Genomic DNA, 26,939 nt, shown 5'->3' on the forward strand with positions numbered 1-26,939 from the left:
ACTTGCTGAGGGTGCGCTCGATCCCTGTGTTTCACAGCTGATAGGAAGCTGGCCTGGGCACCTTTGCACCTGTCGTGGCCCCTTGCAGGCTCTGCAAGGAGTTACTGCTGTCCCAGGGGTGAACAACCTCAATCCCCAGCATGACACCCTGCACCTCCAGCACCAACCTGGCTACCGGTGCGAGCAGAGGCTGGAGGCTGGGATGGGTGGCCCAACGAGCGGGAGGGTTTTAGTTTCTTGAGGGATCCCAGCTCAAGCCACCCATTGTGGCAAATGCAGGATCACGAGTCCTTGTTTCTGTTCAGCTCTTCCCATGCGTGTGAAGAGACTTGAAAGTTTTATGAGGGAACTCTGCTTAGGGGATGTGGCATCTTGAAGAAAATAGAGAAATGGAAAGAGGGTGCCTTTAAGTCAAGCTAAGAGCAAGAGGCAGTAGACCTGCGCTAACGGCAAGCAATATGTTTAAATGGTGGTTGTTTTCTGAGCAGACTTGTAGGATAACTAGAAATATCTACAAATTGTAGAAAATACCCTTCAACAGAAGGGTTTTTCTTTTAATTAAGTAGGTTAGATTTAGGAAGCAGGTATCCAGACTCTGGACTGTCACAGACAAGCAGGGAGCTACTGCATAATTTTTCAAGCATTAGCAGCTTTTTCTAAATCCCATGAGTTTGTCAAAACCAATTTCCTGTGTTGATGTTGGGGTAAGGCATGCAAAATAGCCAGCCTGGCAGCTACAGAAAAATGAGGATATATGAAAAAAGGATAGGCTTTTTATTTACCCTAAGTGATGGTTATTGGCTGAAATGTGAAAAGAAATGGGGGAGGGTGGGGGCGGGGGAGGGAAATGTGCTTCACTATACACTATGCCTTTTTTTCCTCTTGTCTGTATTTTCTCCCTGTCTATATATTCTGGACAAAGTATGCCTACTAAGTCTAATTTTTTAAAGATTTTTCTACTTTCACTGCTGTTTCTGCAGCCTCAGTGTTTAGAGCACATTGTTTGTGTGACAGGTTATGTGTAAGATGAGTATTTGATTCCCTAGATTCATCGCACTCACCTTCAGAAACCTGAGTTTTGCCTCTAGGTTCCGCTCAAGTCAATAAGGAAGAGTTTGGTAACACCAGCACATGGATTATAAAATGTTAGAGCTGGCAGATGAAAAGCAATAACAGGGAACAGGACTAACCTGGGAAGGCTGCTTCTAAGATGCAGCCAATCACCCTCCGTCTCCCTCCACCTAGAGAGAGGTTAGCACCTAAAATTCAGAGAGATTAACCCTCTGGTAGTGTCCCATGAGGGTGCTGAACAAGGTGTTAGAAGAATTACAAAACTTAGAGAAACCTATTCCACGTTGCACCCTCTCAGTTTCCTCCTGTCCTGGATCTGGACCTTGAGATGCTCTGCATTTGTTAACTCCCCCGTGACTATGTCCAGTTTCTTAACCCATGCGTACCTTTGGCTGCCCCACCACCCGTTGCTGGCAGGTTTTACACTTTCGTGCAGTACTGCATGAAAGGGCACTTCCTCTTGTTTTCATTGTGCCACCTGATGAGCTCCCTCCTACGTTCCTGTGCTGCGATAACTATCGGCTCATTGTGTCTGCTTTTCTGCCTCTCACGCAGAGCTCCGGCAACGGAAGGAGTTGTGTTGCCTGTAGGTGAAGTCAGCTCTTGTGCAGTTGGCAAGGTCAACACGACCCGTGAGCTAAGTGCTGTGTTTTGGGGGACACACTTGAACACCTCTGGCTGCATTTTTTGTGTCCTTCACCTGACAGTTGTGCTCTCCTGTCTCATCCTCTCCCTACCTCCATACAAGCAATGCCTGGCCAGGACTGGGCAGAGACCTGCCCCTACCATAAGAGCAAGCAGGATCCAGGCTCCGATGGGAAGCCACTGCAAGGAAGGTTTCGTGTGAGATTTTCCCAGGGTGTAGCTGCCTATATGCAAACCGCTGTGGGTTTTTTTCAAAGTACTTAACTTTTGAATGGTGGACTTAATTTGATCCTTGTCATCTGTGGGTTTGGGGAGATCCGGTGGGCATCAGTGTCAGAACACCTGTCCTTTCCTTCTTCTCCTAGGATTTTAGATAATGGGCTGTGTGCAATGTAAGGATAAAGAAGCAACCAAACTGACTGACGAGAGGGATGGCAGTTTAACTCAAAGCTCAGGCTACCGCTATGGGACAGATCCCACTCCGCAGCACTATCCGAGCTTTGGTGTGACTTCAATACCAAACTACAACAATTTCCATGCCACAGGAGGCCAAGGACTGACTGTGTTTGGTGGAGTCAATTCCTCCTCTCATACAGGGACGTTGCGTACAAGAGGAGGAACAGGTGAGTTTCGTAGTCTTCTTTTAGTTCCCTTAGTGAGTATCGGTCATGTAACGACAGCAGGGGCATGACTGTCTTGGCCATGCTGCTTTGGGGAAGAGTTATTTCATGACATCACGCAAAGAACTGAAGTAGGGGTGAAGCTGGGTCTTCAGCCCTATCCTTGCTAAGTTGCAGGTACTAGTTCACTTGGGGGTTGAGAAATTACATATACATGCCCAGTTTGGCTGACTGACTGCCTCATCCCTCTGCCAGGGAATGGAAAGTGGTCTGAGCCACCTCAAGTAGTTAACAGGAAATACTTGGCATGGCTATCTCTAAACCCTCTCTTCAAATCCCCTTTGCCTGCTTGGGATCCTGCATTGTGTGTGGGTACCAAACCAAGAGGACTGATGACTGTACAAAGGGAAGGAGGCCGTGTTGCATAAAAACACAGGGGTTACAACGATCAACCAAAAAGCAGGAGGCTTCAGTTTATTTTGCTCTGCAGGAACCAGAGTAGTTTATGTTTGGCTCAGCCACCTGATCTCTTGAGGTTCCCTTCCCTCCTGTTGTTTTGTGATGGAGTGTAACTCACGTATCTTCTTCTTTAGGTGTAACTCTTTTTGTGGCGCTTTATGACTATGAAGCAAGAACAGAAGATGACTTAAGTTTTCACAAAGGAGAAAAATTCCAAATACTTAACAGCTCGTAAGTTTTATGCTTGGGAATATGTTTGTTAATATTTTTAAAATTGTAATGTTGACATTTGTATTTGTCTGCTTCTGTTATTAGTAAAATCTAATGCTGAATATTCAAGATACGTGGGGATTTTACTCTATGCCTACTTATTTGTCTTTGCATTTAGTGCACCTTTGCAAAGTGCTCTAATATTGAAAAAAACCCCACCAGCTTTAACCACATGAAGCTTTACTTCAGAAATAGGTGTTAGGTTGTGTGATTCACTGCTTACATTTCACAGTAAACTCACATTCGGAACTGAGAGTACCAGCTCTGTACTTTACCAGTCGTCACAGAAGTTCTGCAAGGCATGCTCTAACACTTTTTCAATCTGCTGCAAGTATCTCTACACAGAAACAAGCTAAAAACTGAATCACAAAAGAGACATTACCCACAGTAGAGTGCCAACCTAAGTTCACAAGACGCTTTTTCTTTGGTAATTTTAAAGGTAGGTGATACAGTCAGAACATGCTAGGAAGTTCTGTTAGGTGAGAATGCACCATTGTATGATTGCACTTGGCATGAAAACCACATTTCCATCCTGAAAATCATCAACTTAAGATTAATTTTATTATTGTCTATAGAAAAAAAAATCCCCTAGCGCTTTAAAAATAACATCTAAAACTTGCTGTGCTACTGACCTATATCTGAACATCTTGTAATTCTTGGCTAAGAACATAAAGTTGAAGGCTCGTTATGTTCAGTATTGCTATCGTGTAGAGGTAAAAATGGGTTAATAACCAAGTATGTCGCTTTCCAGAGACTTTGTGATATTGGTGTCATCTTTTTTTTCTTACACTGTGTGACAGTGAGGCAAATTCATCCCTGGTGCAACTCCTGTTAATTTTAATAGAACAACTCCAGCGTTGGAGTTGGCTCAATGTGCATTAAAGTTAAAAAAAAAAAAAAAACAACAGGTAATTCTGTGGAATATTTCATGAAGCCATGAAGCTGAAGAGCTTTGATGTAGATGAAAGCACAGAAACTTCAGTTACGACATGTAGAGGGAGCAGCAGTTTAAAAACCTCTCTACTTCTAAATTAGCACTTGGAAAAAAGCCCTTTTTTAACCTACCATCCATTTTTGTTCCCGTTGCCTGCTGCTTTCCTAACCCGCACAAACTATGCCGTAGCAAAAAGAAATTCCACACGTTATAAATTCCTTACACGAGCCAGTTGATGAAATCAGGGGGTGCTCACCAGGACTTGGCGAGCAATCATACTTGGAATCGGTGGGGTAGAGAGAGATTCCCCCACATGTGGGCAGTTGTGGTACATGCATTTTGATGCAGGTAATTACTGCCTGGAGGAAGGTCTTCTAAGAGTTAAAAAAAACCCCAAACCCACCCAAACAGGCATCCACTGATTACGGAAGCTCAGTTGCCATCACAGTCAGCTCTGCCTCCGTATAACCATGGACCTAACCACGCTCGTGGAGTACTGACAGCCAGGCTGGGAATCTCCAGGAAGCAGGTTTTTTGGGAGAATTCTTCCTCTCTTCACTTATATCAGGAATCACATGAAAGAAGCCAATTTTTTTAAGAGCCTGCCAATGTTGCTTGCAGCCAGAAAGCATCTATGTGCACAAAACTAGTTTGTTGGGAATTTTTGGAGGGGTTTAGATATTTTTTTTTTCCCAGCCCTCAACAAATGAAATTTAATTTGTGCTTTGGATTCAGGAGAGCAATATCTGAAATGGCATACAGAAGGCATCCCTCTGATTTGAAGTCAGAACTTACACCAAGGGCAGTCTGGGGGAAAAGAGACCACAGGGGTGGCTCAGAGCAGAGCCTGACTTCGGGGCTCAGAAACGCTGGGCCATCCCCTGCATCCCCGCAGCCACTCCCGCACACCCCGGCTAAGGCTAGCCTCCTCCTACCTCAGCTGGGTGTCTAAAATTAGGAGCTGTGAAAAAAGTCTTCATTCCTCCTCCTTTCTGGTAGTGCTTTGAGAGATTTAAGCTGCTCTGTCAAAGCAGAGGGGGTTGTTCCCGATGTGGTGATCATCTGTGGGACTGCGTTTTGCCTCCCTAGATGTGATAAAATGCCTCCATCTAGTGGACTCTCTGCACAGTAAGGTGAAGAAATGTAATGGTAGGATTTATCAACCACAGTAGGGCATAATCTCTCAGAAATATTCGACAACAATGTGTGGGAAAAGGTTTAGCACTTCGGCTGATAAAATCAGGGATGTAAACAGATAGAGCCATTTGCTTGACGTACTAATGCACACAAAGTGTATTAAAATAGTGTCAGCTGCCAGCATCTAGAAAAGCTACTTGTTCTTCTCTTTTTTTTGAACTGTACAATTGGAAACGTCTCCTTTTTGACTAATCACAGCTGCTCTCTAGTTATTTTCTGCAGAGTTCTTACTCCTGGGAACTGTTAAAGAAAGTGGAGTTGAAAATTTAAAGTAAGAGCTCACCCTGACATAGCTTAGGCAATGTTTTCTGTAATGCTTGCTTACAGAAGCAAATTCTGTGGCCAAATTTGATAATAGCGTTTTATTGTGAGTGAACAAATCTCTGTTTTATAGAGAGGGGAACTGAAAAAGAGTTTCTAAGCCATCCAGAAATGGAAAAGAGAATGTTTATTGGTTAAACATTGGTGAATCTGGTGCCAAGCATAAAATACAAATCGCTAAATCCTAAATCATTGCATCCTGTAAAAAGCTGAGAAATAAACTTCTGGTAAGGCTGTGCATTCTACAGCAACACACATTGTCTGAAGGGCAGTACCATGTACACACACGTGTACGGCAAAAATTGATTCTGAGCCTGCGAACACTGCCATAAGGTGGTCCTGCATGGACCTCTTCATATTTAAATGTTGTAGAAGAATGGGGTTTTGTAAGTATCTGAAAAGGCATCTGAATCCTTTGCTACTTCAGATACCTCCTCTAGGTGACCAAGAGAGGGAATCTAGACAGTGAAGTGTGATTCTTAAGGGCTATCTAAAGCTCCATCTCAATAGATGGCTTTCTGATGCCTTTGGGTTTCAGATCAATTATCCCCATAGAAGTTTAAAATTAGCAGTGGGTGTGACAGTGTTTGGTTTGGCAGTTTTTCTAAAAGATCTCTCAAGGGTCTGTGTTAGAATAATTGCTATGGAGACAGTTTTCAATATTCTAGTCCAAATCCAGCCCTCACCAAACCTGATTTCACTGGCTTGTTATGCCTGTTCATGTCATTATGCTACATTTGGAAGGCTACATTACTAATCACTGCTGGAATAATAATAGGTGTAAAGAAATACGTATATTAATTTGGTTTAGATGCAAACAGCTCTCTCAGAAGCACACCGGTGATAACGAGATGAGTTGCTGTGGCTTCTTATGCTGCGCAGCTGCAGGTGCTGTTGGCAAAGTCAGATCATTGTCTCTACAGCTGTGTCTCACTTTCACTTCTCCTCACCTCTGTTTCCACAGGGAAGGAGACTGGTGGGAGGCCCGGTCCTTGACAACAGGCGAAACTGGTTACATTCCCAGTAATTATGTGGCTCCAGTCGATTCCATCCAAGCAGAGGAGTATGTTTTCTTTTTCTTGTAAAGACCTATTAGTGCTATATTTGAAGGAGGTTTGAGGATTTGGTTTTGATTGATTGCAGTGATTTTTCAAATGACTTACATTATTTTTATTTCAGTTCTTAACTGCAATGATAAATAATTAGGTAATTAGTACCAAAAGAAGCACAAGCTCTGTGCTTTTTCAGTGTCAAAACACAGGAAGGAAACCTAAAGGAACATAGGTTGGCTTCCTTTATTCAAGTGTTGACTAATTTCAAGCTTTAAGCAAAAGGTGCCCTTGCTTTTCCTGAACCAACTTGTAAAAATATTTGGAGTCAATTAGTGTGCAAACTGTCTTGTTAAAGACGGAACATTGTATCAACAAATACCTACTAATAGGTAGGATGCCTGCAATGCATACAGCAGGCAGCATAATGAGGGCATATATATGTGAAGATAATGGACTGCTGTGTGTATCTGTATTATTTCCGATACAAAAGATACACTGGAGGAGTATCTTATAGAGCTGAGCAATTACTACTGTAGTCTGTACGTCAGGTTGTACTTGGTTGACTGTGAAACTGGAAAAAAAGCAGTTGCTGCCGGAAGGAAAAAGGTACCAAAACTCTGAAAGCCTTATACAACCACAGGGAAGTGGTTGCATCTGGTCCTCCTACTGAGGTTTGATAGCTGTGCTGCAACAAAAATACTGAATACTAATACATCACCATGTAAGTCAAACATGTAGTTCATAGCAGCATCTGTAAAAATACTGCTCTTCAGCAGCGACTCAGTTCTTGCCCTTTTCCTTGTCTGTTCCTTCCCCCTGCCAAGTCTTGCTCTCTCTCAAAGCCTGGCCTGCGTCTCAGGACACTAAACAAGCATTCTCACAGTGTAGGCTTAATGCAGCGTGCTACTGCACAATGTGTACAACATCTCCCACACAGTTTGTCACATTACACAATAAAAGAGATATAATACGACAAAAATGGTTGAATATACTTGAGTAATCATATTTTCCACAAATATTCCTCCATGTCTGAGCTCTGTGACACTATCTAGTAATCCTACGTAGCATTTGTCTTACTATTTCTGTTTTTTTCCCTAAGGTGGTACTTCGGCAAACTTGGCCGAAAAGATGCCGAGAGGCAGCTGTTGTCATTTGGAAACCCCAGAGGTACCTTCCTGATCCGGGAAAGCGAAACTACCAAAGGTAGGCTGGCCAAAGCTATTCTGACTACGAATGAGAAGGTACATGAGAAAAACTGTGCTGAGTTTATGAAATACTGTTCTCAGTGGTATGGAGGTAGAGATAAGTGTCGTCTGGCATATATGAGTGCTAGGGAATTAGATATCTGGACATCCCAGGCCTTAGAGTGAGTGTTCAAAGCAGAGAACAACCAAAGTGCAACTCATGCCATGCTCGACCCATGGCATCTGCAGTGCAAGTCGTGCACAGACAGGGTGCTCTGCTCCGCTGACACACTCTGAACATCACACTGTGTCTCTCAACTCATGTGTGGAGGATTGCAACAGAGTTGGATGGAGAGTGGCCCCTCAGAACAGCAGCTATGGGGCTACAGGAGGCATATCCTGGTGTCCATATTTGGGTCCAGGCACAGCCAGCTAGCTTACTGTGAACAGATGCTGGGAACCTCCAGTCTAGTGTGGTGAAAATTACTGCTTACTTCTGAGCAAGCAGATATTTGAGGTCTTTCTCCTTTGAAATGCTGATTTCCTTAGGAAAACAAAGGGGGAGGGGGGGGGAAAGATGTATCAGTTTAAATTCCTAGATTAACAGTGAAAAGAGTTGAAAATATTTCTAATTAATATATTCATAGAATATTCAACTGTATCCATTCTGCTGAAGTCAAGTGGAAGGATGTATTCTCCTCCTTCCCTCTGAAATTATTGGAGGAGTTCCAGTTTTCTTGGTGGGAGCTATCTTTGCTTTTACATTTTGTTCATGAGGCCTGTCAACATCTTCAAAGCTTCACAAGTATGAAAAGATCTCTCTAACTCATACAACTATTGAGGAGAAAACCTTCAACTAAATGAAAACAAACCTGGCCATTTCTCAATTAACCAGCAATCCAAAACAATAGCTGTGGGAAGTATAAGTCACTAGAATTAATTCCATGTAAGCTCTGAAGTTTAATGATGGTTCATGCAATTAAAGCACTGAATAGTCAGTGCTTTGATCAGAGCATACTCTGTCAGCTAGTTAGCATGCAAAGTGGTTGGAGTCATGGCTGGCAAAGGAGTTTGAAGAATAGAAGCATGACTTCCCACTCCTCTCTACCTGACCCATATCCAGAGGCTGCATTCGGTCATCTAAAATTATAAATTTTACATTTTCAACTCCCGCAGTCACTGGATTCTTCCTTCGCAGGCCGTAACCTTGAAGACTCTCTCTGATAAAAAATCTGAATAGACATGCTGTTGTTTCAGACAGCTAGTTTCCCATCTTGTCGCCCCGCAGCTCTCACCAGGAGCAAGACAGGCTCTAACTTGCTCTTTTTCTGCAAATAGCTTCCACCTGTCTGTTTTCCCCAGCAGTTGTTGTGATGTGTGAGAGGACCAGGACTTCATTCCACTCTGTGCCAAGTTTAAAAACTCACTCATATAGGCGTCCATGGATCCTAAAACCAAACACAGCACTGTTTCTCTAAACCTCATTATCAGTTTAGTCTGTTTTGAACATTTTTTTATACAGTCACTGGGGCTGTTTTGCAGGGTTGTTTACTTAGCTAAGTCAGGGCTTTTTTTCTAGAGCTTCTTGTGAGACACAAAAGCATTGGGGAAATGGAGTAATCCATCATGGATGGACTTACAGCAGCAAGCTTAATTTCTCTGCGTTTGCATTTAAGGGTTTCTGCATCTTCAGGCTAAGTTTGCATCAAAGCCATTGGAAAAGCCAAACATGCATGGCTTTTGTCAAAGATGCCTATTTCCCTTCCCATCATTGTGGTGTTTCAGTATTTTGTTAGAAGAAAACAGAGGGAGCTTGTTGTTCATGAGAGAGAAAAAAAAGTCAGCTGGGAGGGCTCAGATGGTGCCTTCTCAAAATGCCCTATTCCAGCTAGTCATCTTGGGCTTGAGGCAGGAGTCGTTTTGTGACCTAGAATCGTCCCTTCTCCTTTAAGTAATAATAATAATAAAATTAATCAGCATCATGCTGAAAGTATCATCATGGATGACTTCAGCATGAATTTAACCTCCCTTGATCATGGTTGCCTTCTCTTCTTACTTCCAAAATAAATCATACAGAGCTGGCTTTTCATTTTTTTCAATGCCTGACTACCCAGGTACTTCATCAGCTCTTGTCTGTATAATCCTTCACCTGGTTTCAATCTCCACCCTCCAAGGCTGTCTGGTTTTAGGTTTGTTTTTTTAAAAAATTCATTAGTATGATATATTGTAATGCCGTGTTTCTATCCAAATTTTTATTATGTGTATCTCTTATATTTGAATTTATCATCAGATAATAATGAATAGTATAAATAACCAACAGCCTAAATAAATGAATAATGAAATCCATCTTGGCTCTTGTTTTTGTCCAGATTTGAACTAAAGCCCCAGTCCTGCAACTTGATCTGAGGTCAGCGGGGGTCCACAGAGGGCCACCCACGCAGCTCTGATTGCAGACCTGGAGCCACAGATTGTTTACATTTTCCTAAAGAATCTAAAATAGTGACCAGATAGGCAGGGAGCGTGACTAAAGAAAATACAGCTGTTGCCAGTGGATCAAAACTCACAAACGCGGAGGTGGGGAACACGGCCTGGAAAACGTTGAAAGTAGCCTGTACAACCCAGAGTGGTGGTACAAAGCATGCACAAGATGTGCCTGCAAATCCCCAAAAGCTTTGAACTCCTAGCTGAGAGAGATGTGCTTACTCAGTGGGAGAGCCTCCTCAGGAAAACAGCCTAAACAAACACTATTTTTCTACACTTAGAAATAAAAACCCTGTCACTCCTCTCAGGGTGTCTCCTATTCGCATAAACGGGAATCGTCTGTGTAAGTGCTGGCTCTTTTCCTCCTATGTGGAGGACAAACAACAGGGAATTTGAGAAGCCCTTGGAGTCAGGGCGGAGGCGTTTTGTTCACTGCAGCTCCCTCAGCGGTGAGCTGCCCACCAGTGCGACCTGTTAAGGTTAATGTGGGTGGGAAAACTTCTTGCTGGGGAGACATCCAGGAAAGCCATCTTACACGAGGAATCTCAGCCGCCTAACTGGGGGGTTTCTTTAAACCGTTTCTCTCAGCTGGAGGTGGTTCTGGAGGATTGAAACCTGCCAGGGGTGTTGAAAAGTACCCTGACTGGGGATAAGCAGCAGTCGGTGCTGTTTGCAATCAGACCTGGAGGAAATCACCCCACTTTTCACCTTGCCCAGAATGATCTGCTGGGGGTTTTCCTTTTTTTAGTTGGCATGGTTACCAGTGAAAGCAGCCCACATTCCCAGGGAAGGACCTGCTTGAGATCTCTGCAGCTGGCAGTTACTTCCAGGGTTTTTTTCCCCTTTTAATACCTGAATTACCTTTGAGTAAACAGAATACTCGTCTGAGCCATGAGTGAGGACTGGTCTTCGCTGCCCTTGAAACGGGCATGCTGTTGCTCGGAAACTCCATTATGCTGTAAGGCGTGGCTTTGCTTTTGACACTGTAGAGAACCAACACGTGGGTGTCCCTGTATGTAGAACAGGACTGTGCTTCAGAGTAAGACCCCTGAACGTGCAGGTCCCCATGCAGGTCCCCATGCAGGTGGCCAAGCTCCCTTTACAGTCAGCGGGAAGCTGGGGTTCAGTTCTTCTGCCGGTGGCTGCAGACACCTAATGCCCAAACCTGCATACACCATCGACATCCACAGTGCCATAACACTCATGGAAACCAGGCTGGGATTCAACTGCCCTAATAGCACCAGAAACCTACGTGTGGGCATCTAAATCAAGCCCACGGCCCACCTGCAGACAGCCACCGCTACACCTAAAACTAAATCCAACCCCTCAACTGAGGTTCCCTCGCCTGGCCGTGAGTGTTCAGAGCCATTTAAAATGCCTCCAGGGCATCCATGGCAAACGTGACAGCCTGGGGAAAACTCCCAATCAGAATGTCCTGGGACATCTCCAATGGCACTTAACCTCTGTGTTGGGGCATCTGAATCCCACCAGGAAGCTCTAAAGCTCCAGCATGGATTTAGAAAGGGAAACATGGGGTTCTTGCAGACCTCCTGGTGCACAGTCATGGTGTAGTACCACCTTCCAAAGGCTGTGACGCACTAAGTATGGCAATTTGGTCATGTGGTGTTTATAAAGAAGTTTGGGATCCGTCTGGGTAACAACACTACACACATATAAAGTCATTAGCTCCGGTGCTTCCTACGAAAATCCTGATATTTACCACCCACTGGCATTTACCTGAAGTATAGTATTTGCAGTGTGGCCTGACACTTAGATTAAGAAAAGTCAGTTTAACAACCTGAAGCAGCAAATGTTAAAATGTGAGTTTTCATTTACACAGAAGGCCTGAATTTCTTTCTAGAAAAGTGTGAAAGGAACACGGTGTGAACATCATGAAATTTCTGTGATACTTCATTGTGTTAGATTCACTTGTTCTTCTCCAGGGTACAGTAAGCATTTTTTGGAAGCAATTTCTCTTTCTCTTTATAACAACTGACCAACAAACCAAAATCTTTGTGTCTAAAAGCTACTTACAATCTTTTATTTCTCCTTTGCTTGCAACAGGTGCCTATTCCCTGTCTATTCGAGACTGGGATGATATGAAAGGAGATCATGTCAAACATTATAAGATTCGTAAACTTGACAATGGTGGATATTATATCACAACTCGGGCACAATTTGAAACTCTTCAGCAGCTGGTTCAGCATTATTCAGGTAATTTTTCAGATAATACATGGCACTCTGAAGTATTTTAAAACAAAAGTGTTTGCTGCTGAGCTGATGTATGTGTAAGACGCCCCGAAGAGTCATTTGAGCTATGTCTCTTGCTTGTTGTAATGCAGTTTCCATTATCCCTTTCCCATTACAGTTATAAATGGCTTTGAGTGCCATTCACAGTGTACAGCGGCAAAGCTTTTAAAAGCTAGCACTCTGCTGAGGTAAAGGCTCTGCCTGCTCTCCCTCTTCTAAGCAAACAGAATTACTGCATTTGACTTGCACATCTCAAAGCATGAATTCCCTGTGCGTAAGCGAATGCTGGTACCTACCGTTTTTGCAGCACCCTGTTGCCAATAAAGCTAATGGGGAATTGGGTTGTAGAATTCAGTCACCTAAAGCAAAGACCAAAAGGTTTGCATAGATTACCCAACTCAAATTTTCCCACTGGATTTGTGTCCAATGTGCAAAGTATTAACATTTAAATTATAATCAGTCTAATTTTAAAAATAAATACGGCAGGGTGGGTGTTTCTTTATGCACGCTGTTTGTGGCCACCCACCAAGCTCTTATTTATTTGTTTTTTAAATTCCTGTGATTACAATGTGGCATGCACTGTTCAACCCAAAGTGCATCCTGCTGTCAGTGGCGACTGGTGTACAACAGATACAACTTTAAAGCCCCCCGAACCTCTGCATGGGACAACCAGTTCTTACGTAGAAGACTGCCACGCTTCTCAACATGGTCATTTTTTAAGCAGAAATCTGTATTTTGAATTATTTTGCCTTTTTTTTCCCCCTTACTTCAGCTTTTGATAATATTAACAGATGACCGCAAATGCTCACTGCTCAAAAACTTTTCATAATTTTTACTTGGGGAATCAACTTCTCTGTGGGGTGTTTTCTCTGTATTCTTTGTATTCTGTCTGCTGTATTCTTATGCTATTCATACTAGACATCTGGCTGTCTTCTCCGCCCAGTTTCTGATGGGTGTATGCTGCCTGGGAGAATTTGTAGTTGTTTCTGGTGACTCTACATGAAACTAAGCTAAATAATGTATAAAAACTCACATCTAAGGAAGATAATTTTCAACCCCACTATACCAGCTGGTATTTGTCAACTTTTAGTTTTCTGTGGTCAGATTATTTGGGTGGTGTAATTTCCATGCACCGATGCCGAAACAAATAGGTCTGGAAACAGCCATTTCTGTGCAACACAGAGGTGTAATCAGTAGGATCTGGGTAGGGTAGCTCAGGAGGTCATGGTACAGACCCACGCTCCAGAAGTTTCACCCAGGGCACTGCTGAGTACCCGTATTACCCAGACTCACCTCTTATCCCAGCCCCTTCTTACCGGGATAAGGAAGTTAACAGCAGTGTCTGGAGTTTCACAGATGAGGTTTGCAAACGAAAAACACGGAGATCCCCAGGGTTTCCTGACATCAGACTAAAGTCCAGTAACGGCACATCTGAAGGTGAAGCACCGTTCACCCAGTCCCCAACAGCCAAGCGTCAGCTCTTGTGCGTGCAGTCCAGGCTTAACTGGGCCACCAGCATCCCAAGCTTTTTTTGTTTCAATTAAAGAAAACAAAGAGGTCTTAAAAACCTCCAGTTTCTTTCTGCAGCTGCCCAAACTCATAAGGAACCTTTCCAGATACTAGCCATTTTTGAGTAGTCCCTATCCTAATGTTCCCATTGGAATTATCTTGGAATAAGACGTGCCAACTGGTCAGCTAATCTTCTCTGTTTTGCGGTCTTTGTTGTCTTGCTACATCTATACCTTGAGATGCTGAAACAAACTGTTCACCTGCCCAGAAAGAAGTCTGGCACAGGAGAAGAAAGATTATGTTTGAGTCCGAAATACAGCTGCAGCTCCCCACCTTGTTCTGCTCTTCTGCACCTGTTTTAAGATACAGGTCGCTGTGGAAGCATTAAGTTGTAGTCTGCTTTGTGCAGCGTAGTGCACTACACAACAATATGTGTGTATATATATCTATATAGATACCATTTTTTTTTTACTCTTGCTAAAATATCTTGTGACTTTTGTCACAGTTCTGTCTTCTGTGAAGCTTTGCAAGAGATAAGTATAACGAATGTGCCCCGAATGAAGTAGGACTGGCTGCGTATGTTAATAAAGGTTGGCCCTAGACAGAATGGCAGAAGTCTTTTACAGGATGTCAAAATAAACACCTTTTCACAAAGCAGAATATAGGAAATTCCTTTTCCCAGGATACGTAGGAAAAAAAAAAATTCAAAAAAAGCCCACCAAATTCTCATTGCTGACATCTTCAGAAAACGTGAATCTTTGTGTTTCTTTTCCTCACGTCAGACACAATCCAGTTTGTAGACCACAGGTGATTTTTAAAAAGCTATACCGTACTACAGTATATCAGTTCCTCATGAAGTTGTCTTAATGCGGGACTGTGGGATAAGGGAGATCCTGAGTCCCCATGAGAAACCGTTGGTGGTCACCTTCTATTTCAGGCTGTGGAAGCAGAGACTAAAATATTTCCTGTTCTGTCCCAAACGAATATGTTTCAGTGTTCAATTTCTAATCTTCCAGGATGCTTTGTGGTATGCAACTAACAGCTGTTGTGAGTAGCATTGTTTTTATGCTTACTGTTTTTGTTTCATGTCACACTTTTTTTTCTTTCCTCTCCTTTGCTGTTGGCTTCACTTCTGGCTCCATCAGAGAGAGCTGCAGGTCTTTGCTGCCGCTTAGTAGTCCCCTGTCATAAAGGAATGCCAAGGCTTACTGATCTGTCTGTCAAAACCAAAGATGTCTGGGAAATTCCACGAGAATCCCTACAGTTGATCAAGAGACTGGGAAATGGGCAGTTTGGGGAAGTATGGATGGGTATGGAGCAAAATAATTATTCTAAAATAGCTCTCTGTGTGGGGATTACAAGATGGAAGGTGGAAATGTTGGACACTCTGACCCAGAAGAAAAAAAAAAAAGAAAGAGGAAGGCTCAAAGCATTGGGAAAAATGTCTTTGGAATCATGTCTTTGACTTTCAAATTCTTTAATCTTCAACTTTCACTGTAATTGATGGCAAAAGAAAACTGAAATTCCGTGTTTCCTGGGAAGGTTTTGATTTTGACAAATTACCACTGTCTTAATAATAAATCAAGGCTCGCATAGTAATCTATTAATTATATCAAGGAGTCTTTCTATGCAAGTGAACAAAAAAGTCCTTACCTTCAGTATCCAAAAGTCAGTGTTTGCAAATGAACTTTAATGCAGCACTGAGAGACAAGTCACCTTCCATCTTTCTCAATGCATGCATAATTTTGGATTATAAGTGTGTTTTTTTTATTAATTTCCTCTCCTATAGAGAAAGCTGATGGTTTGTGTTTTAACTTAACTGTGATTGCTACGAATAATACCCCACAAACTGTTGGATTGGCTAAAGATGCATGGGAAGTTGCACGTGATTCATTATTTCTGGAACAGAAGCTTGGTCAGGGGTGTTTCGCTGAAGTGTGGCGTGGTAAGGCAGAGAATATATTTTGCTTTGGATGGATCTTTTAAGGCCCTCTTGGCAGAAATAAACATTTCAAGTAGAGACCTTAAAGCGAAAAAATCAGAATACTATGAAATGCTAGTCTGTATCCCCTAAGACAGTCAGACCAAAATGCAGTAATCCTCAGGGAAACTTCCTTGCATGTGCACACACTGGTATGAGAGGTTAGGGCCTTAAACTTCGTTAATTGTATTGGGCTTATTTGGGCGACTACACAAGTGCTAGGTATTAAAATAGGAATGATGCTAAGCTTGAAAGGCAGAATGGCTAAGCAGAGATTAATCTGGTAAGTAGCTGTTTTTCTTTCCTCCTGTGCTTTAGCATCTTTGGGGTCAGACCCTGCAGATGCATCCATCTGCCCCCCGCCAGTTTAAAAATAATGGCGAGTATCTGCAAGCTGATATTGTCAAGCTATCTCTCCCCTGCATCCACTTCTTTAAGCCTGTTTTGAAATTTGTATCTGCAGCAGAACCCCGTAACTCGATATAAAGACCAGGAACAATAGAGGCAAGACTTGCCCAGCCCAGCTGAATCCCCACTTTGAAGTCCAGAAATATTGACATTTTCCAAATCCACTGACATTGTGTTCTGCACACTTGCCAGCTTTACTTACTACTCCCCTCTCTACGGGCCTCATTCTTTTAATGACTGTAAAACAATGGCAATTTAAAATATACATAAATCTTAGCGTAGCCATAGCACTGAAACACAATATAGTGGCCATTTAATGAGCGGTGGGCTCAATTTTTGTGCCAAATTGCGTTCTGTGTAGCCTCTTTAAAATGACTGACTCAAATAAAGAATCACTACATGTTGTTTCTTTACATCAGATCATTTGGTGGAGCAGTTTGGCCGCTCTTTTTTGTTGCAGTGACACAAAAGTATGTACAACCAAAATCACCAGCAGGCTCTCCGGGGCTCTTGCAGCTGTTTTCTGTTGCATAACTACAGCAAGGAGCATGACAGCAAACCCGTGAAATTTATAGAATTTATAGACTAGAACTAAAGAAATTTATAGAATGTCACAGAATTACAGTTGACCAGCTGCAAAGAAAACTACCTGTGTTTTATATTAGCATCCCCAGATAACTGCAGGTTCACCATCTTCATTGCATGTGCAAGATTCAGGTTGATGTGAATACTCAGTGGTCAGCTTTGTGTGCCATAGATCCTGCACTGTTACGACAAGTTAAAGTAGCTAATACAGTTAAAAAAATAAATCAGCCATGAGAAATACAGTGCCAAGTATCAGTACCAAATATCTGCCAGAAATGTAAAAATTATTATTACACTTACGACATTATGTTTCTTAAAGTAATGTATAGTAAAAATGTGTTAACAACCCTGAAGCATTACCAATTGGAATAGATTAACACAGGAAAAATTAATAAAAATTTCATTAAGTAGTAACTAACTATATACTGGAGGAATTCAGGGGGAGGTCTCTATTCATTTTCTGTTTGAGAGAAAAATACCAAACACAATAAGAAAATTTAACAATTTAAACTGTGGTCTGGGCTGAGAGCATAAGTCAACCTTTTTGTTTGATTTTCCTTTTTTAACTGGAAAAATTCATAAAAGTACGTAAAAATAGAACTGCTGAAAACACATCATGGTAATAGAATGAGTCCTGGAATTTTTATTAAGGCAATGCAAACAGATGATACACCGTTAATCCTGTTAACACCCCAGGTAAAATCCTAGTTTATTAATGCCGGTGATGGAAATCCTAATGCCCGTGAAACTAGGGCTTCGTTCCTGGTTCATATAACTTGTGGCACCTCTGCCAAGTGGCTCTGTGGCTCTGGCTGAGGGCACTCTGTGGTCTGGAGCCTCAGTGGCTCCAGATGAAACACCTTCCCTTTCACCCATCAGAAAAGATTTTGGCCACCCTGCTTGAAGTCCCACCCCACTGGGTGCCACTGAAGCAAAGTCCTGCTTCAGCTCTGGTTTGAAGGGCTGGGTGAAGCTAAGACCTCAGGAGCCCTCCTCAAGTGCGCGCCGGGGTAGCAGTGGTAGTAACTTAGGGCCTTGCTTTGCTGCTGGTAGGGGTGACAGCTCCAGGCACTGAGCTGGCAGAAGAAAATCAAGGCGCAGTGAAAACCGGGCTTGCACAGCACACTTTTTGGCTAATACGTGCCTCCAGCTCTGCTCAGTGTCCTGTGTCACTGCAGGGATGGCCCTGCAAGTGAGGGACCGCACAGGCAGCAGCTTCCCCACCACTCCACCCCTGTCCTCAGGTAGGTGAGGTGACAGCTGGGACCTGACAGCTTCCACAAAATCCAGCTCATCTTATGCTCTGGCAGGTTGCAAAAGCTCATGATGAAGTTATTTTGCTTTAACCAGTTCCCTCGCAACAGCTGAGCCCTGGTAACTGTTCATGTGCTTTTAACAAAGACAAACCAGGCTGATTTTACACTTGAATCTTAATTTATAGGAACTGGAGCTGAGTCTGAGGCTTCATGTACATTGTAGGCCCTCTGCTATCTTATGATTAAGTGCAGAAGAGTAATTTTTACCCAATGTGAATAAATCCCGAAAGCATTTAGTATTGTTCTGCCTTATCACACAGCAGCTCCCTACAACAGATCCCAGGTCCCACTCAAAGCCATTTCAGCCCTGGCTCTGGAGCAGGGTTCTGGCAAGTCTGGGCAAGGGACAGCCAGAAGGCACAAGGAAAGTCATATTTCTGCCCATTTTCATTTCCCTTCCCCAGCCCCCAAAGAAGTCTGTTAACACAGGCAGGTGTTTGGGGTTTTTTTCCCTTTCCAGTCTTCCTTCTCCCCTTTGCAAAAACCTGAGTGAAGCCCGGCTCTTGTGCGATGCCCTGAGTCAACCTTCCCTAGCTCTCCAGGTCCTTGTGCAGGCTTTCAGGTATCACAGGAGGCTGGGTAGAGGATGGCTGAAAAATGATGCAACTTGGCCATTTCAGTGCTGACCACAAGCAAAGAAAAAAGCGAAGTGGACAGGAACCACTTCTTTTTCAATCAGCAGCTGCTGGGCTTCTGGGGATGAGGAAGGGAAGGGAAAAGATGAATTTCGGTTTGGAAACACGCCCGTGTTTCTAAAATGAAAGCAATTCAGCAATATTTTTTTTTCCTCTGACTCAGAACAAATAAAAAATGTTAAAATGCCTTGCAAATGGAAAGTTCTGGGCTTAACCGATTTTGTTATCCAAATCTGCAACTGGAGCTGTGTCGTTGTCTGTAGCGATTACTTGTTAGCAGGGGAGTACATGAAGATGGGTTTCAGCAGTCCCATGTGTCTTACTCAGAGAAGGTTTCGGTGGACATCAGTGGAAGCATTGTCTGAGTAGGACAACGGCGATTGTGCCCCAGTGCCAAGGGGAGGATTATTTTTCAGTATAATAGAAAAAAGGCTAAAATATGAGGGAGGCGTGGGAGGAATGTAGGCAACATGGGAAACCACACTTTAAAAAAATAATATTAACTGTCCTTGCTAGTTTATTCCTTGATTACATTAGGTAGCAGGCAGAAAAAAGAGCAGAAGATGTTTCTAACTAAGTATCTGTGCTTGTAGGTACGTGGAATGGAAATACTAAAGTGGCTATCAAGACCCTGAAGCCTGGCACTATGTCTCCAGAATCCTTCTTAGAGGAAGCCCAAATCATGAAGAAGCTAAAACATGACAAACTGGTCCAACTTTACGCTGTGGTATCTGAAGAACCTATCTATATTGTCACGGAGTACATGAGCAAAGGTGAAGCCAGAGCTGCTGCCCTTGATAACAATATTTTGTCTTTGGTGATGCTTCTTGGGGATACAGGGGAAGGTGCAGTGTGATGCATGAACAGCATGTGAGGGAGGAGAGAGGGAACAGGAAGCTAAATTCACCTCTGACTTCAGAAGAATTACAAATTCAGCTCTGAACTGGGCCCAAAACCTGAATCCCACTGGATGTAGAAAGAAAATTTGCATTAGGTGGGGGAGAAGTTGTGCTTCCAACTGCATCAGCATCTAAACTTCCCTGACACGCAGAGATTTGCATTTTCTAGGTTTGAATGACATTACATGCTGCTTCCCAAGATCCTAGCTTTTCCTGGTGCCAGAGAGTTCACATGGCATCTTCTTTCAGTGTTCACTTGTCTGCCTAAGGGTTCTATTTCTTTTAGCTATCCTGTGTTCTGTTGCATGCACCTCGCTCCCAGATCACATCTTAATTTTCAGTCTAGCCCATTTATCATTTTAAGACATGGTTGGCACATATGAGGCTTTCTTCTTCTTTCCCCTTCCCTTTCCCCTTCTCCCTTCTCTTTTTCTTTAGGCTACTTATCTGGTAAGGACATAGTAAAATGAGAAAAGGAAACCTTTTCACTCCATCAGATCTCCAGCAGGGGTGCTGAGAGCAGAGCAAAAGATCTGCTTGTTTTGGAAAAGCAAATGAACCAAATAGGATACATAAGTTCTCACAGGGAAGTTTCATTGTACATTGGAGGATACACTCTGAAATTTTAAGTGCATTTTTTTGCAGTCTATTTGGAGTTGATTTTTATTTTCCTGGCAGGTGCCCCTCCTCAGAGGCATCCAAGCCCTGACTAACTCACACGTTAATCATACATCTCAGTGACAAGCATGTGCTTTTTCCCCTTTAAAAACAAGGCTTCTCAAAATCCTTCTGAAGTACGTCGTTTATTTTGGCTTACTTTACTAGTTTTTACTGTAACATTGTACATCTTTGGATGTGAGCTTGAGGCTGACGATTTATCAAGGGAGAAACGCCTAATCATCTGTCTTTTGCCTTTGTTTATGAAACCAATTCACTGACCTTATTTAAAGGAGACTGCCACACTTCTCTGGTTGAATACAAAATTGGGAAAGGAGCTATAGCATCCTAGTCATTTTTTAAAGCTACAGAGAACCTCCTTGCTTTCCCTTGCACAGTCCTTACTGCTGTTGCTAAAATTGCTTTCATCTGATCTCTGCTTTGTCTTCTCCAGTTTTGCATCGTGGTCTTCTGAAATTAATGGCTCAAGCTACATTTAGTTATGGGTTACCTAGAGAAGGAACACTACTAATTTCTAAGGAAAATTAGCCTTTGTTAATGCTAGCCCCTTTGGGCTTACCAGGCTGCAGGCCGACTTTCCTTTTGGAGCAGGTTGAGCTGGGATCTGACTTTTTCCATAACTTGTGTGGCTTGGAACTGAGCTGATGAGCTAGCTGAGGCCTTTAGACAGCAGCAGGTATGTAGTTTGAAAGAGTACTGGAAAAGTTAAGACAGATCAGCTTTCTCAGTAATGGTCAGAAAAACTAAAAACAGTGTTGTTCCTTTTCCTGACACTCTCTTTGGACTAGTGACATATTATTCTGGAAGCCAACCTTAAAGCAAAGTGAAACAAGTGTAATAGAAGATTTCTAAGATATTATGGGAGGGTTTGTTTGTTTGTTTGTTTTTTAACTGCTCACTTGAACTCAAAACATTCCTCTTTATTATTTCATACTGCCACAACTCCATCCTGACGAACAGCCATTGTTTCCCTAACATCTCTCTATTGTGTCAACTTTGCATTTGCAGGGAGCTTGTTAGATTTCTTAAAAGATGGAGAAGGAAGAGCTTTGAAGTTACCGAATTTGGTGGACATGGCGGCCCAGGTCTGTCTTCAGAGCACCTAGGTGTTTGTGTTTTATAGCCCGTGTGTGTGTGGGTTCATTTTAACACGCACCGACTGTCCTCCTCATTTCTCGCAGGTGGCTGCAGGAATGGCGTACATCGAGCGAATGAATTACATCCACAGAGATCTGCGGTCGGCAAACATTCTGGTGGGGAATGGCCTAATATGCAAGATAGCCGACTTCGGATTGGCAAGACTGATTGAAGACAATGAATATACGGCCAGACAAGGTACATACAGTGGCAGGCATGGCACTGAGTGACAGGGGAAGAGTGGAACGTGGCTTTAAAAAGCTCTTTGTCATATGCTTTGGGGTTGCTTTCAGTAAATTCTGAACTTACGTTAACTCCTAGCCCAGAACGTCCCTGCTGAATGCACGTCCTAAAGAAAATGTCATTTAGTTGTCTTCCTTTTAAAAACTGACCAATGTGAAACAAAATTGATGAGTGGAAGGGAGCACAGGTGGGTGAGGTGACAGTAAAGACAAGATCCTCGTGGTGCCGTAACAAAGAGTATTCTTTGCTTACCAGTCTTGAAAGCCTGAACGGAGTAATCCAGAAAAGCCTGCGTAAGCTATTTCGTTCACAGTGTGCCTTCCAGTATTTACTGACCGCTATCAACACTGCTGTGCCGTTCTTACTCTCTTTATTTCAAACGGGCCAAAGAATTGTGTCTCTGTGCCGCGGAGCTGTCTCTCTGAACACTCTGCTTTCTTTGGGAACTTACAAAGTTACTTTAATAGGAAAGCCCTTTTCCAGTGCCACACAGAGTGCTGGGCACAGCCGACCACTGATACACTAGAAGAATGTATCAAAGAGGATTGTAGCTTTTTTGAAAAAGCATGTGTGTGTTCAGACTGAGCCATGACACAGGCTCTTTGTAGTCCGCCACTCTTTACAAGTCACGCTTAGTTCTCAGATGTTGGTCCAAGTTTGCAGAGCTACGGTTTTGTTCTCTTGCTGTTGGCAGTACACTGGTAGTGCTTGCTCAATGTGTGTCGGTAAAAACCGCTCCGTCCATTCCAGTGCCAAAGCCAAAGAGTGTCCCGTTGAACCCCGCTGTATGTCATCAGAAAGCATGGGTTGGCAAAGTCCTTCATAACCTGCATTCACCCCATCCTGCTGCAATGTTTTTCTCTTGACCAGAAATCCCTGTTGCAGCATGGATTTTGCCATTAATTCTTCAGAAAGAGCTAACCTTTTTCTCTGAGTTTCGAGTGTTGACAGAAGGAGCCAGAGAGTTTCCAGCATGCCTTGTCTTGGCCTGGGAGCAGCAGCTCTAATGCCGCTCGCAACCCTCTGAACTGCTGTCAGCAGTACCTCGTCACGGGGATGTGGACCACAGGCTGTGTCCACCCTAAAAGTTGCCTGCTTCGCACTCGGGCGGCGAGGCCTGGTTATCCGGGGGGACGACACCTTGAAGAACCCGTGTTAGTAGTAACGCAGAGAGTTAACCACTACTGATTTCAGCCTGAGGCTGGGGATTGCTCCTTGCTAGAAGAAATAGCCCCGTGTCATTCTCTCCAGAGTAAGTAGAGTGTCTGCAGGCTCTGGGAGACAGAAAGCTGACTGCTCGCCCTCCCCCTGTGTAAAACGAGAAGAGTTTTCCTTGAACGAGGCAGCCAGATCCAGTCTGCAAAATGGCTTTGAAAGAGGGTCCTATATTATCTCCGTTTCCGTCTGGTTTGCTGCCATGTCTTTTGTTCCCTTTGGAAACCACCCAACGTATAGTTTGACACGACTAATTATTTGGTTTAATAGACAAGTGTGTGACCTACTTCTGGCTAGATCTCTTCAGGCTCCTGATTCCTAGGAAATGCTTTGATGACCTGTTTGCTTCCTAGTTTAAATCTCTCAGAATAGTTTTGCCCTCTTCAGAGGCAAAACAGCTGTGAAAAGCTGCCTGACCAATGTTGAGGAGAAGCTTAGAGTTTTTAAGACAATAAAAATTATTGGATTTTGAGTGGGATAACTTTGATCTCAGAATTGCATAACGCCAGGACTGGTGGGGAGAGGGAGTGTAGTCATGGGTATCTCCTGCCCTTCTTCCATGGCAGAAATCACCTGTATTGTGGACCAAGTGCCTGGGAAGGTGGAAGTAGTTTGGGTTTTAACCTGCAGCGCTGATGATCCGGAGATCAGAATTGTGTTTCCCTGGCTTCATCTCATGATGCAAGTATGGAGAAGTCACACACCCTTCCCATACTTGAGGGCAACGGAGAATACTTCCTTCCTCTGACCTCAGGGTCAGGCTTAAGTCCTTCAGAGCTACACAACTCCTTAAAAGAGAGACCCAAAGAGCTGTAACCCCAGGCATCTTGTAGAAAGGTTTTCCTACTTTCACTTAAGGAGGGGGGCAGTGTTTGACCCTTTCTTAGGTGGTGGCTTGTTCTAGGGAGGGATGCAAGCAGCACACTCCCAACTTACAATTCATTGCAACTGACCTGACTTCCAAGCCAGCTGGGCAGCCAGGGCGAGCCTAGAACCTTTAATTTAATGAGGAAGAAAGACAATTTTTAATGTACCACTGGAATTTTTCTTCAAGTGGGATTCAGCCCTGGTTTGTTTAGTTAAACTTCAGTTTGAGCACTGCTTGGTGGAGACCGCAGTATCAGAAGGAAATGGTTGCCTCTGCTTGTTTCCCATGACCTATTACTTCAGTCTCCGAGGGGATGCATCTGGGGACTGCTCTGTTTATCTAGCTGACTACTGCTTCAGTGGGAATTTTGACACGGGAGGAGAGCCTGGCCAGAGGAGGGGAGGGGGACGGGGAGTGCTCCAGACTAGCAGCTCCTGTGGGAGAAAGGAAATGTTTTTCCTTACAGAATCTGAAGATTAAAGCCTCTGGTCACTCTCTCCTCAGCAGTCATCCTCCTCTTGGCTTAAGTGTGTTAGTACAGAGCTCATTGTCGGCGTGGGGAAGAGGTGGTTTTCTCCAGCCTTGCTTGATCTCCGACTCCCTTCCCCCACTGTCACTTTTGTCTCCAATTAAATATTTTGAAAGGAAACAGATGGAGATGCTTTGAGCCCCAGCGGGCTAGAGTGCAGGATTCCTGAACCTGTATGGGTATGCTCAGCCTGGTGGTAACATTTTACTGACCGGTTTATTTTCTTTTTGGTTTGAACAAAGGAGGCCTGACTGCTCCTGATTTATGAGAGGTAAATAAAAAGCAGTTCGTTGTCTGCACTGCCATTTCTCAGCAATCATCAGGAAGGAAAGAGATGGTCATGCCACTAATGATTTAAAGTGTGCGACTAGCAGCTATACGCTGCCATTAAATAATACAAAAAAAAAAAAGTTCTTGGCTTGTAATGAGCATTTGGCTCCTCTTGCTTTTAGAGGAAGTGAGTAATCAAAGGGGAAAAACATGCCTGTTAAAGTGACACCCATCTTAAAGGCTACACTGGTGGACTATTGCAGCCTGCACCACTGGGGCTTGCTTCTTTTGGCTGTTACTCTTGCAACATCTTCCCCGCCCCACACCGTGTCAGGCATTCAGTCTTGTTTCCTTCCAGTCATGATGATGCTTGACAAGGCAAGACTTAAAACGCCTGGTATCCTACAGGACAAAGAGAAACTTCCCACCACCTCCAACACAGGATTTCCCATGCGGTTCTGCTACCCTTACACTGATCTGGTTCGCAGCTATGCGGCATTTTGGCCAAGCACATGGCATTTTTGCGGAGAGTGCTGAGCGCTCTACAGAGTTGCTGGGGAAGAGCTGTTACTATTCTAAGCAGTAGCAGCTGATACAAATTTAAAATTGCCTTAATAAAAAAAAAAAGAGCAGAGTTATTTTCCAGGCCATGTTTCTACTGCATACACTGGCAGCACTTGCAGCAGTGCCGCTCCAAGCACACATGAAACAATAAGGACCATTCTGATGCCTTCCAGACAAGTCAGAGCTATTTTGGGAGCTCTAGTACGTGTTTGTAAACTCTCAGATAATTTTTGCCTCCTTAACACTTAAAAATATCTCCTTCCTGCCCTGCTTAAAAACAAGTGGTGCTTCTTATTTTGATTTCTTAGAAATGAGCAGGGATTTTTTCCCCCTTCCAGGCTCTTCCCAGTCCTTTTGTAGAGACTTGGCTCCCAGCTCACCAGCTAATCAGATCTCTCTTGTTCGCGACTGACTGTACTGTCCAGGGCTTTTTTCTGGCTCTTTACCTGCCGTTCCCTGGGCCATCTGTGGAGCGGACAGGAGGAAGGACTCTTGCTTCTCAACAGCCAGCCCCCAGGGTCCCGGAGGGGGGTCACTGTTACGCTCCTACGGAGATGCCATCTGCTCTGCGAGAAGGAGCACGGCCAGGTCAAGAGGAAGGGCGAAGGGAAGGGGGGCGTGCCGGCGGAGGGCGAGAGGGGTGTTTAGGCCCGGAGTTCCGCCCCTTGTCCCCCGCTTCCCAGGGAGGGGTCAGCCTTCTGATCGCTGATGTTTTGCCAGGCTTGTAATTTCACGTTTGTTCTCACAGCACAAAACATGTCATTGTGCAGTCCCTCCCACACAGCACTCCTCATTGCCTACCAGGGCTGACTCGTTTCCTGTTACATGATTGCTTCAGCACTTCATTTTTACCTTTTGCGGCTTTCCCTTTCCAACCCCAGGAGCAATTTGCTGCTGCTTTACGTTCTCTGGTCGCTAACCCAAGAGTTGCCCTGATTTTGGGGTCCTAGAGCTTGGGGTGCTGCATTGGGTTGGACGTTAAGGTACAAGAGGTAGCAGCTTTGTAGCATTTCCAGAAACAGGATCATTATTGAGCTGGCAGTGGCTCTGGGGCATGAATTTCAGAGGTTTCTGCTTCATCGAGATTTAGATCTGAAAAAAAAACCAAAGCTCTGAGGGATTTTCGTTCGCCTCAGACGAAATCATGCTGAGAGTTGTACGTCAAGGTCACTCCATTATCCCAGCCCCCTCCGCTCCTTCCCATCACGTGACCTGCTTATAGCCGACAAAGAATTAAAGCAGGGCCACAGATTGATTTTTCCCAAAGAAATCCTCCTAGGAGATAACCTGTTCAAATGCCTGGGCAGAGCTGGGCAGAGGTCCCAAGAACAGGGCTGAGCCTCACAAAAATCCTCAGAGGTTGGAGGCAGGGCCAGCTGCCCTAACACTGAGTTGTACAAGAAGCTTTGGCTTGATGTGGTTGTGAGCAGTACAGAAACCCAAAAAAGGCTTTCCCCAGGCTGAAACGTTTCATAAAAGGGACAGAGATAAAAGCTGCAGATTAGTACCTCACTCTGGGGCAAAGACAGGCTATCCTGACCTAATGAAGGCAGTGCAGGGTTGGTTTTTACACATGGAGTTACTGACCTGCTAGTTTGTAATAAAACGAGTTTCAGCA

General features: G+C 43.8%; 1 protein-coding gene across 1 annotated transcript in view; it reads left to right on the forward strand.

Annotated features, from left to right (window-relative positions):
- The first annotated feature begins 2,081 nt into the window (after positions 1-2,081).
- The window catches only part of FYN (FYN proto-oncogene, Src family tyrosine kinase), a 27,895-nt gene continuing 3,037 nt past the window's right edge, over positions 2,082-26,939 (forward strand). The window contains exons 1-9 of the mRNA XM_010154211.1: positions 2,082-2,339; positions 2,930-3,026; positions 6,482-6,580; positions 7,669-7,772; positions 12,299-12,448; positions 15,783-15,938; positions 19,512-19,691; positions 21,504-21,580; positions 21,677-21,830. Of these exons, the coding sequence (XP_010152513.1) occupies positions 2,093-2,339; positions 2,930-3,026; positions 6,482-6,580; positions 7,669-7,772; positions 12,299-12,448; positions 15,783-15,938; positions 19,512-19,691; positions 21,504-21,580; positions 21,677-21,830 (1,264 nt within the window). The 5' untranslated portion in view covers positions 2,082-2,092. The remainder of the gene's footprint in view (positions 2,340-2,929; positions 3,027-6,481; positions 6,581-7,668; positions 7,773-12,298; positions 12,449-15,782; positions 15,939-19,511; positions 19,692-21,503; positions 21,581-21,676; positions 21,831-26,939) is intronic.

This window comes from Eurypyga helias, unplaced genomic scaffold (assembly GCF_000690775.1).
Source record: "Eurypyga helias isolate BGI_N326 unplaced genomic scaffold, ASM69077v1 scaffold41326, whole genome shotgun sequence".
Taxonomy (NCBI): domain Eukaryota; kingdom Metazoa; phylum Chordata; class Aves; order Eurypygiformes; family Eurypygidae; genus Eurypyga; species Eurypyga helias.